General features: G+C 34.6%; 1 protein-coding gene across 16 annotated transcripts in view; it reads left to right on the plus strand.

Annotated features, from left to right (window-relative positions):
* Window positions 1–12,907, plus strand: part of PHF21A (PHD finger protein 21A) — a 190,234-nt gene that overhangs the window by 23,849 nt on the left and 153,478 nt on the right. For 10 of the 16 annotated variants that reach the window (XM_018059186.1, XM_018059173.1, XM_018059182.1 and 7 more), the window contains 3 exons: window positions 5,103–5,143; window positions 6,489–6,600; window positions 11,993–12,135. In XM_018059186.1, coding sequence (XP_017914675.1) covers window positions 12,082–12,135 — 54 coding nt within the window. In that variant the 5' untranslated portion in view covers window positions 5,103–5,143; window positions 6,489–6,600; window positions 11,993–12,081. Of the gene's footprint in view, window positions 1–5,102; window positions 5,144–6,473; window positions 6,601–11,992; window positions 12,136–12,907 lie in introns of all 16 variants that reach the window. The other 6 variants (XM_018059178.1, XM_018059185.1, XM_018059188.1 and 3 more) reach the window with 2 other exon arrangements.

Below are 12,907 nucleotides of genomic sequence, written 5' to 3' on the forward strand. Positions count from 1 at the left end.
ACTTGTTAGGAGTTTTTGAAATACAGAAAAGAGGCCGGGGTGGCTGGAATAAATTGAGGAATGGGGAGAGGGAAGAAGGTGAGGTCTAAGAGTAACTGAGGCCCACGTCACTAGGGCCTTGTGGCCGTTGTAGAGGAATTCAGCTTTTTCTCTAAGCATGATGAGAAGCCATTGGAGGATTTTGAGCAGAGGCATGACTAGATCTGTCTTTTATTTATTTATTTATTTTTTAATTTAATTTTATTTTTTTTTAGTTTTTTATTTTTTTAATTTTAAAATCTTTAATTCTTACATGCGTCTTTTAAAAAGACTACTGACAGACTAGACTTTGGAGGACAAAGATGGAAGTGGGGAGGCTGGCCAATTAGGAGGCTATTGCAATAGTGTAGGTGAAAGATGATGGTGACTTGGACTAAGGAGGTGGTAGTAGAGTTGAGACAAGTGGTCACAGTCCCATGTATTTTGAAGGCAGAGGCAAGAAGTTCAGTTATTGGACTGGATGTAGGATATGGGAAAGAGGAGTCAGGGATGACTTTAAGATTTTGTCCTGAAAGGATGGAGTTTCCATTTACTGAAATGAGGATGACTCTGGGGAGGCAGTTGGGAGATAGGTAGTCAAGAGTTTAGTTTTAGATTTGTTGAGCTTGAGAAGCCAATTTGACAGGTGTCAAATGGGCAGTTTGATATGTAGGTTTGGAAATCAAGGGACAAGTCTTGGCAGAGATACAAACAAATTTTGGAGTCACCAGTGTACAGATCCTTTTATAGCTATGAGACTGGATGAGTTTACCTAATGGGAAGAGTTCCAGGAACTGAGCCTTGGGGGAGTTCAACATTTCAGGTCTTGAGAGATGAGAAAGAACTAGCAGAAGAAACCCAGAAGAGTGCCGAAAGAGATTGGGAAGAAAGTCAAGTGTGGTTGGTGTCCTGGCAGTCAAGAGAAGAAAGGATTTCATGAAGGAAGGCATGATCAGCAGGGTCAGATAATACTGTGTGAACAGGGAAATGAGGGCTGAGACTTAACTGTTGGATTTAGCAACAGAGAGGTCACTGTTCCAGACAAGACTGAAAGAGGCAAAAGCCCTAATGGAATGGGTTCAGTAGAGAATGAAAGGAGAGGAACTGGGGACAGTGACTTTCGTTAACTCTTTCAGGGAGTTTTGCTACAAGTTGCAGTGCAGATAATAATTACAGAAGACCATAACTACAGAAGAATATGGAGTTTTGGAAGGCTATTTTTTTTAGATAAAAGAAGCAAAATGATCCAGTAGTGAAAGAAAATTTGATGCTTCAGGAAAGAGAGGGGAGAGGGATGCCCTTGAGAGGGTGAGATTAAGAGGGCTCGGGGCAAGAGGGATGATTATGATATTGGGCCGCACCTAAAGGACTAAATCTGCTTTAGCAGGATTCTGCTTTTTCATCTGAGCATTTATTTGCATTTAAATTTATTTCAAACTTATTATGCTCTCTGTTAGAAGTTAGGAAAGACAGATAAAAAGCAGTAAAACTTATTGTATATGAAATTAGTGTATCAGCTTGGTGTAGTAGAAGAGATTGAATCTTCTGTGTAAGGTGACATTTTAAAGTGTCTTTGAATGACAATTATCTGTGCTATTCTAGTCCCTTATCAAAATTTATGATTGAGCACAGACTATAAACTTAATCGTTCAAAATTTGTAATGGGGTGGATTTTAGCCTAATTTAAGACATAATCTAGTGTTGAACTTTTCCTCTGCAAAATTTGTTTTTGGTTTATTTATATTCTTCATACATGAAGGTTTTATATACAAAAGATATTTACAAAGTAGTTATTAATTGCCTTAGATTTATTGATGATATTTAAAAATTTTATAACCATATCAGAACTCTGAATGATTCATTTCTTTATTGGCTGTAATTAAAGCAGCTACAGTACCTGTGAAGTTCCAGAGAGGAGGTGGAACAATCTTTAGTTTGCAAAAAATCAAGTGAAGTTATATTAACAAGATAGTATTCATCTCTAAAAGTAAAAATAATTACTCCAATTCATGTGTGTTGAATGTATTTTTCAGGAACAAATCTATTTTAAAAATTTAAGCAAGTAAGGCTAAAATTTTGAACTACTTTAGCTGCAAGTGTCAAATGTATGTGAGAAGTTATGTGGACTTTCCAATCAACCTAACCTGAGGAAGTCAAACTTGCATTTCAGACTTACATACATTTTGCATATGTATAGTGTAAAAAGTACAAGTTACATGTAAATATTTTTGCTGCTAACTAATTTTTATTAAATTACAGAAATACTTGGCTTTTCTTTTTTTAAATCAATATCCCAATGGTAGTCAGTTAATCATCAGTCTTCAGAAGGAACACTTCGGGTAGTTCTAATGCAGTGTTTAAAGAGTCACTAGTCTAAAAATAATTTACTCTTTTTGGGTATCTGAACCTCTGTGAATCTTATTTAAGTTGTGGATCTTCTCCCCAGAATACTCTTACATTCACAATTTAGCATATAGTATTGTGGAGTTGGCAAACCCCTCTGAAGCCTATTCATGGGGATCCCTTAGGCATAAAGGAGCTCAAGTGTTAAAACCAGCCCTAGAGAGCTTACTTACGTGATTTTTCTTTAAAATTTTATATGAAGATTTCCCCAAAAATATTTGGTCAGTATTTATCCTAGTTTCTTAAGAGAGTAACTGCTGAAACTGGATAAGAGAAAGTGTGGTCTAGTAGAAAGGCCAGCTTAGTCAAAGGAATCTCAGGGTCTGTATACTTCTCTCTTGCTTGATACCAACTAGCTGTGTGACCTTCAGGGAAGTCACTTAACCTCTCAGACTTTGATTTCTGTTGTGATTTCTGCAGTCCCTGCAAGCAATGTTACAGGTAGTTTTGTGATATCATGGTAAAATTCCTTGTCAATTAGGGATTGACTCTGCTATTTATTTTTGGAGAAAATGCCCCAGAGATAAGGTGCATCCATTGCCTTTCTTACTGAATATGGTTTTCAGAAGAGTTTATTTGACTATACTTCTCAAATGCCATTTGTGTAAAAGTTGAAATCCCAATCCGATCCTGACCACTTTGAGTCTCAACATATTTTATACATTCTGAGTATAAGCTATTGTTATGTATTGCAGTTATAATTCTCCAGTTCTGTGGATTGCTTTTTCATTCTCTTAAATGGTTTTTTTTTTTTTTTTGATGAACAGAAGTTCCTAATTTTTATTTGATCCAATATATCTATCTTTTCCTTTTCATTATATTTTAAAATGGAAATCAACTGTTTTTATCCAGTCATTCATTTAACAAATAATGCTGTGGGAGATTGATACATAAGAGATTATCCCCAGCATGAAAGAGCTAACAAGAAATGCCTAGTAGGGAAAATAAGCCAGCAACTGAAAGTTAAGGTTCCACTCAGTCAATTAATTAATTTAACAAATATCTATTTACCATTTACTTTGCTTTTGGTCACTCCACTTGGCTTGTGGAATCTTAGTTCTCCGACCAGGGACTGAACCTGAGCACAGCAGTTGAAGTGCCCAGTCATGACCACTGGACTTCTAGGGAGTTCTCTCTAAGGAGCCTTTACTGTTTGCCTGATAGTCTTTGAGTAGTACAGAATCTGTACTAAGAATCCACTTTTTAAAATTGACATAGAACATCATGTTAGTTCTAGGTGTACAACATAATGGATTGATATGGGTGTGTATTGTGAACATCATGCATAGTCAGATATTTTTCTTTCTTAGTGAGAATCCACTTTTTTTGGTAGGGGGAGGCTGTACCTTTTGGCATGTGGGATCTTCGTTCTCCAACCAGGGACTGAACCCATCATCCTTGCAGTGGAAGCACAGAGTCCTAACCACTGGACTACCGGGGAATTCCCAAGAATCTACTTTTTAATAACCACATCATTCTACAGATCATTTTATAGATTTTTCTTTTGGTTGGTAATCATTCTAATCTCGGTGATTAAAATTGCCATTTATATGGACTTTAGAACTCTAGAAAAGTGCTGCTGCTAAAAGAAAGGCAGGATAAAACAGCAAATTGAATTTCTTTTGGAAATGAGTGTTAACTGCAAGAATTGAGGCCCTTTAAAATTATTTTACTGTATGTTGGGTATGACGGTGCATGATTAAATACAAATTTGTGATTTGGATGAAGATTTTTTTAAATATCCCTTAAGGAAATTAGAATTTACATCACATCATTGGAGTGACTACAGTGGACAAATACTATGTTTAAGGCATAGGATGACATAGATTTAGAGCATGATATGTTGAGTTTAAATAAGTTAATACTAAAATACTAAGGAAAAAGTTTTAATTTTTGTTCACTAATTTTTTTAACTAGAAAAGTTTGGGGCAAGGACCAGTTAAACAATATAGCTTGACATGAGTTTTCTGACCTTGAAATCAACTTAATGGAGTTTAGATAATCTTAAAAAACCACAATTGATAAAAGCATCACTGAGCGTAGATTGGGATCCCAAAACCTTGATTTTTCTTTTTTCCCCTGGCTCTACCACTGATAGGGCATAGGGAAAGTCACTTAAGTGTTACGTGGTTCACAGTTTAAACTGGTAGGACTTTAAGAATGAAAAGTTTAATTGAAATTATGACTATACATATAAGATGCTTGAATTTTATAGCCTTATAAGACAGGTCCATTTCAAGATTAATTGAAAAAAAAAAAAAAAAGCCTTTTAAGTATATCAGCCTAAGGGCCAATGATGTTAGCCTAATTTGTAAAATAAAGCAGCAAACAGTGAAGGTCATTTGTTGGGGATGTGGGTGTATTTCTGCATTTCTGTGTCTCTTAGGAAAGGGAAACTGTCAACTACTTTTTCTTGTCTTGAAAAGGCTGTGGAAAAGTGAAAAAAAAAAACAAACTGGAAAATTAGATATTCAATTGCCCTTGAGTTCTGTTGTAAAAATGAAACTACCTATCTCTTTCCTTATTTTTTTCTTTTGGGTTTTAAAGCTTTGGAGATTCTTGTGTGTTTTGGTTTTTTCCTCATGGAAATGAGATAGAAATCTTTACGTTATCAGCTTTTGATGACTTGTCATAAGTCTGTGTTTGTAGTCTAATTCCATTTTCCCCTTCTTCTCTCATAGGGAACAAGAGAACTGAAGGAGAGCCAGTTTCCCCAAAATTGGTAAGTACTTTTTTCAAGCAGGCACACTGTGCCTGATGCTCGTTGGATGATAACTCAAATATTCTTTTTTTGCAAAAAAGCTCTCTCCCAGAAATGAGAAAGGCTTCGCTGTTTGTACTGAGTGAACGTGAATTTTTGTCTAATTTCACATAACCATACCTCAAATTCATTTGTGTTTCTAATAATACTGCTAGGCTTGCATGTTCCTACATTCGATAACCTCTTAAAATGTGAAGGTCCCCTTTGCGGAAAATGTCCTTAATGCATGGGTTAGGGCTGAAAATTCAGAAACCAGGAAATTCAAAAGTTAAGGTTCCCATTGTGTCTTGTATTATTTAATACACTGTTTAATTTGATGGCCTTAGTATATGTGCAAAAAGGCTAAGTTAATGTAGTTATGGGAACCTTGACTTTGAAATCTGGGGACTCTTAGCATTTATATTACTAAATTTAGTGTTGGATTGGCCTCATGTCTGATCCTACATTTTCAGTGTATGTTTTGTATAATTCTTGAAGAGGAAAAAGTTTTTAAAATGAGAGAAATGTAGCAGTGTGGGTCATATAGGCAAACATGTTTTTTCCATAGTATCAGTTTTAATGTCTACTTTAACAGCTTATAAATCATCACACTTAATAATTTATTTGAGTGTATAATTCAGATTACACAGGGCATTCCAGTGTCTAAAGACCAGACAAACATCAACCTTATATTGACAGCATGTATTATGATAAAAAATTAAATTCAAACAAGATAACTGAAATGGGGTAGTCCCCTATTGCCAGGTACTTTTTTTTTTTTTTAATTCTTTCTCTCTAATGGTAATTCATTTAGTGGGTGGAGTAGATATTTAGTTGAGGCTTCTTTCATAACTTAATGGTCATTGAGGTATCTCTTACTTTTAGGTATTGAGCTTTGAACATGAAAGGGAAGCATTTGAACCAGTTAATCTTAGATTATACTACCTTTTTATCTACTTGCCTTTCTCATGGAACCATTAAAAATAAATAGTCAAGACCCCATAGCCATTTAGTTTGAGATGCAGTGGAATCATACATTTCTTAAAGAAGAAGGAATGTTAAGGGCCTTCTCTTTGAACCGTTTACCAGGTGTGGCAGTTTCTTCTCTTATATCCCTGACATACTGTTATTCAGATATATCCCTGATGTATTAAATTCTACATTTTAAAGAATGTAGCTCATATTTCTGTAATGTGTTCTGAGGAACTGTAATTTCCACAGAAATTAATAAATATTATTGAGGTGGGGTGGTGGGGAAAATGTTCTGTGGTCAAATAATTTGGAAAATGCTGCTTTAAACAAAGTTAAACAGGTTTCTTTACTGCAGGACTTCTCAGAACCTTTAATATGCTAATGTGCATTGTGAATCTCCAAGAGGGGGATATGATATGCAGCATTCTTGAATACTTCTATTGACAGGGAGCCCACTACCTCATAAGGTAACCCATTCCTTTTTTGTACAGCTCTAATCCTTAGCTCTTCCTTAAATTGATCTGAAATCTCTCTCCCATAACTTCCACTTCTGTTAAGTACTTATTAGTTATACCAAGACCACTGTCCTCTCTTATGTTCTCCTTTGTGTAGTAAAATATTTATCATTAAAAAGCATTCTGGTAAATATGGCAACCATTTCTAAAATCTTGACCTCATTGTCACTATGCTCTTATACGACTCTTCTCTTCAGCCTCCTTCATTTTGAATTTCTGTGCATTTTTGAATTTGCTTCAGCGTTCTTGTTGTTGGGTATAGTTGGGAAGAGTTTAGTAGACATGCTTAATTTCTGTAAAGAAAAGTAGCAGATAGAAGAGTGTATGTGTGTCTGCCAGGCCTGGAGCCAGGAAGCTGAGGTAGAAACTGTGTCTTAGAATGAACACTGGCGGTAGGGAGTGGGGCCGGACACTCACTGCAGCAGACGTGTGCAGAAGAGGGGGCTGTGGGGAAACCCTGACTCGACCAAAAATACCACTCCCTTGTGCTGGAATGGTATGACTTGTGCAGGTATTCCTTTTTTTTTCTTCTTCTTCTTCTTTTTAACAAGGATCTGGCCCCCTTCCACCCAAGAAACCAAAGGAAAGATACATATTTTATACTCAAAGGCATTCATACTTTCAGATATCATTAATCGAATTGTGTGTGTGTGTGTGTGTGTGTGTGTGTGTGTAAATTCAGTGGTTAAGAAGCATCAGTCTTAACTAGCTCAGGTTTGTCAACACCTGTAATAGCAGTGCTTGAGCATAGTAACCTTGCCAGATTCAAAATGTAGCCTCCAATATCAAGTTCTTTGTGAAGTAGCATTTCCTATTGACCTGTGGAGTGTTACCAAAGAAATACCAGATGAAAATAAGAAAATAAACATTATACATATTTTTTAATGTCATCTTATTGATTCATGTTAGTAAATGTTAGTTTTCATAAGTTATTAAATTTTTCACATTTGTGATCATTTTTAGCACTGTTAGAAGTTAAAGATATGTTTTATCTATTAGCATATTAGATACATAGTAATCAGTAAGTATTCAGTACAAATTGAAACCTGATATTTTAATAATGCTTCCCTGGTGCCTCAGTGGTAAAGAATCTGCCTGCAATGTGGAAGATCCAGGTTCTATCCCTGAGTTGCGAAGATCCCCTGGAGAAGGGAATGGCTACCCACTCCAGTATTCTTGCCTGGGGAATTCCGTGGACAGAGGAGCTATTTCCGTATTGTAGTAATTTAATTTTAGTATTTTAGTAATAAGCATGAGACAAGTAAGGATACATAGATCTACACGACTCTACTTTTTCATATTTTAAAAAATTAATTAAGCATACTTGAAACACTATTTTGAGAGTATAGATCAAAAATGAAGTCTTAACACCAAGTAGATACATGAGCTGTTCATTTTTAAGGAATTCAGTCTGGGGGCACAGTGTATTACAGACTTACTGTAGTTAAGTAAACTTGGTTGATGCAATGAGTTTTGATTGGGAAAAGATTTATATCAGTTCTAGAACAGAGCAGTAATTTTGGTAATAAATTCAGAGTTGTACCATTAATGCTTTATTAGAATCATTATGAAAGATCTAGCAGTCACACATCTCCAAGCAGAACTGTAACCAGGAAAATGGTTAGAATCCCTTTCTTAGAGAAGTTGGAAATAAGAAAGCTTACATACTCTTTTCAGAAATATACTGTGTTGAGAAGTTTATACAAAAGTTTGTGTGTATGAGTTAAGTATGTTAAAAGAATAGAACTTTACGGATTACAAATGGCTTTTCATATAACTTCACCTAATTTAAACCTCATAATAGTTTTGTGAAACAGATGATTCTGTTCCCCTTTTTCTGATTTATAAGCAAACAAACCTAAAGCTGAGAGTTGGTTACACAGTGAGTAAATGGAATCAGGTGTGGGTTTTTTTTTGAGACAGTGAATGTTCTTTTCAGACACTACATCTGCCCTTGTTTGTTTTTTTTTTTTAGTGAGATTTGGTTATTTTGTCTGTTTGCTTGTTCATTTGGTTTGTGGAGTTTTTATTTAAGTGTTTTGTAATTTGAATGTGGGAGGCCATTAGGTGTCCCAGTGGTTTGACACATCCAGTCTTGAATATAGTGAATGTTGGTATTTTGTGCTAAGCACTTGCCTTCTCTGGTGGTAGTACTTAGAACTGATGGGCGGCAAAAGGCTCTGTACCTCAGTAAATTATTTTGTAAGTCTCTCTATATTTACCTTGCAGAAGTAGATTTGTTATTTATAATTTATTAGAGTTTGTCAAAATATGATAACTCATCTTTTTATAAATTTTGCCTTCTTTATAATACTTTATATTACCTTCTATATTACTTTATAATACTAGAAACTGCCCCCAAATGGTCACCACATGATGGCTGCATGCATTGTCTAAGCCTCCAAAGTATTTTTTAAAAGGATTCAACATGTGCTTGCATTGTTTTTTGTAGGCTATGAATATATATGTATATAACTTGTTCTTTAGGCAGAAATCAGTCTTTTAAAAATGCAGAAAGAGGCTTCTGTGAAAAAGAAATAATATCAAATGAATCTTCTAATCCTTCATATATTTTTCTATAATAAGTCACTACCTTTTTTAACCCTTCAGTTTTATCTTGAAATAAAATGAGTAATTGGCCTTTAGAGTCCTTGCCGAATAAAATTTCTTGCCTTTGTGTGTTTCTAATAAGCAGGCAACAGTCTGATGAAGGAAGTAAAAGCTGTCAGCTCCTCATTAACTTGAGTTGCAGGCGTCTTATCCTGTGAGGCACTCTTTGACATTTAGAACCTCCAGGTTAAACCCTGGCTTTACTTACTCTGTTCCTGAACGTTGTGTTTCGTCAGTATAAATTTTTCTGATGTTTTATCTAGCAATTCTAAGTTAATTTTTTGTTATATAAAAATAAGTACATATTTTCTATGGAAAATTTTGAGATTATTGATACCCTGAAAAGAAGAAAGTAAATAACCCTCAGTGCTACCACTCAGATATAACTAATAGCAAATTATAAAAGTGCCACCTGATGCAAACTCTAGACAGCTCAGAGTATTATTATTTTTACACGTCTTTGTCAGTTTGACAAAAATGTGTCTTAAGTTTACCTTTACATGACTCTCTTGAAAATAGATTTTTTTTCGTGTTGATCATTCTTATCTTCTTCTGTGAATTGCTTTTTCATAGCTTTTGAAAAATTAAATTTGTAATTAATCTGTACTCTATAACTGTACAAATTATATTAACCCTTTGTTTGTGTATATTATAAATTCTTCATGTTTTTATGTTCCTGTTTATTTCTAGAGCTTATGAATTGAGTTGAGCTATGATGTTATATGTAACTACTAGTAAAATAAAGTGTGGCTTTTCTGTCATTGAAAATACCCTTCAAGGTGATTTTAATTTAATGAAAATGGTAGGGAATCATTTTTGGACATGCTTTCTGATAGGCTTAAAACTAAGTGCTGTTTTCAGGAAGACCTCTAATACTTAAGTCAGGAATTTGATTAGGGAGATTATTTTAACATTCAAAATTATAGTGAGTGCATAGTTTTAACATTTGCTTTAGTATGTAAACCTAAATGACAACAAAAACCTTGGTCTAAAACCAATAACTTAATGATTCTGATATTTATGTAGTTCCAACAATTTTAAAGATTTAATAAATATCTGGAAAACCTGGGTTTGTTCATCAATATCATCTTTTCCAAATTACCTCCCCTAAACATACTACCTTTATGAAAATTTTTGGTGGGCAATATCATTGTACAATAATATCGTTTTCTAGCCTCCACAAATGTAAGTTTGAAGGAATTTTACACTTTGGAAACGTATTGTTTTGGTAAAAAAAGCTTAGAGTATTTTGATATTACATAACATAGTATGTAAGCCCTAGGGGAGAGATTGCCAGTGATGTTTTAAGCCTAGTAAGATTAAACAAATATAATGAAGACTAATACTCACACGAATACAACCTGAAGTTAATGACTTCATTATAGCTTTGTTAAATCAGGTTTTAAAGAAGTTTTAAGAAACCTTAGGTTGACTGTGGGGCTTCCCTGGTGTCTCAGGTGGTAAAGAATTTGCCTACAATGCAGGAGACCCAGGTTTGATCCCTGGGTTGAGATGATCCCCTGAAGAAGGGCATGGCTGTCCGCTCCAGTTTTCTTGCCTGGAGAATCCCATGGACAGCCTGGCGGGTTATAGTCCATAGAGTTCAAGAGTTGACATGACTGAGCGACTAACTCTTTCAAGTTAACCATGAGTTTTATCCATAGATAAATAGTTTTTAGAGGTTTAAAGATTATGAGTCTCATTGAATTAGCATAGGAGTAGCAGTTATTCTAACTTCTTAATTGTCCCCTTTCTCAGTTTGTAAAAATGCTGAAAAGCTGCTCTAACTACAAGTTATATATATATGTTTATTCAATTAAACTTTTACTTTGGGGAGAGTACCTGAAATCATGTCTAAGGCCACATTCAAGAAAAAAGAAAAGAAAGAAAAGTTAGCTATGGAGTTAATTTAAGTTGCAGTAGTGATGAGCAGAGCAGAAGGTTCACGTTCACAAATCTAGACTTTTGGCTTTGTCTCCATGTGTAGTTGTACATGGCCAAAGCCAAAGCTGGAAAAGAAGGTGGTGGTATAAAGGTGAAGAGTCTCTTCTGTTGTATAGACCCACCTCATCTGTTGTGCACGATAGATTTATTTGTTAACATCTCTGTCATAACTTTGTGGAAAGCAGAGTTCCATTGTATGTGGTTAAGTATTAATTTGTTAAATGTAAACCTTTGTATCAGAATTTCCCCTATTATGAGTTTATTTTTTTAAATAAAGTCCATCCAAGTGAGAGTGCTCTGGCCTTCTTTAACTTCCGAGAGATCCTGAGCTCTCCAGTTCAGTCTGTGTGATAGTTAAAAATGTATGACCATGCTGTTGTGTGTCTCTTTCCAAGAACAGTGTGTCCTGGATGGCTGTCCTCTCCACCTCTTGTCTCCCGACCCATCTAGGACAAAAGTGGTCTTGTTCAGCTCTGTGTCCTCAGAAAGTAGTATCTTACATGGTGCTGAGCACGTAGTAAGTGCTTGGATGTTTTCATGACCAGATTAAACACTTTTTTTTTTTCATATCTTACTTATTTGAAGTGTTTTGTAGAGGAATGCTCACAGAATAAAACTCAGAAAGTTTTGGTACCAATTCATTACAAATCTACTCATTTTGGAAAGAAATCTGTTTGGGGAAAGTTTGTTTAGTTGGCTAATTTTTTGCCTAATGTAATTTATTTTATCTAACATGTATGTTTCCTTTATAACTGGCATAATGATCCCAAACATTTTATGATCTCTACAGCTGCAGTGAGAAGAGGAGTTTGTTATTTTAAACAAAGGCTGAAGAAACTGTAGAATTAGCAGACATAGAAAAAGTGGAGAAGGTAGAGGATGGAGTTGCAGACTCTACAGGAGGCTCTTAAAGTGGAAATTCAGGTTCACCAGGTATGTTTCATTCATGGCTTCTCCCACATCATGTTATTAAGTAATGGCTAAATTAGTAAACAACCTGCTGTCTCTGATTTTCAGTACAGTTTTTAATCATTTTTTCAGTCAGTTGTCCAAGAATCATGTTATTTGCCTGATAACACTACTCAACAAACTCATTGATAATATTTTTGAGAATTTTAAAAACACTGACTTCTAAGCAAAAGAACTAAAAATATTTTTTTCATATACTGAGTGTGTTTAAAAAAAAACGAAACCCTTTCCCCCTGTTTTTTGGTTAATCTGAGGGACTTTGTTCATGTGACTTTCACTTGCATATTTTATTTATTTTTTAATTTTCAAAATTTATTTTATTCAAGTATAGTTGGTTTACAGTATTATGTTAATTTCTACTGTACAGCAAGATGATTCAGTTATACATATATACATTCTTTTTCATATTCTCTTCCATTATGGTTTATCACCAAATACTGAATATAATTCCCTGTGTTTGCTTACATATTTTAAAAAATAAGACATGTTTCAGTTGTCACATGTGATTTTTGGACATATTCCTCCTCTCAGGAAATTTTGGGATGGCATAGTTAACATTCAGCTTTTGGTTCATCCTCACAAGATATGAACAAGTCCAAATAAGACTTTTTTTGAAAGGTTCATGAATAATTGAACTGAATCACAAAATTTAAAGAGTTCTTAAATATTATTTAGTTTCATATTTTTAATTCAAGCATACCAGTTTTATAAAAGTTATGAAAAAATTGGATGTTTT

This window comes from Capra hircus, chromosome 15, assembly GCF_001704415.2.
Source record: "Capra hircus breed San Clemente chromosome 15, ASM170441v1, whole genome shotgun sequence".
Taxonomy (NCBI): Eukaryota; Metazoa; Chordata; class Mammalia; order Artiodactyla; family Bovidae; genus Capra; species Capra hircus.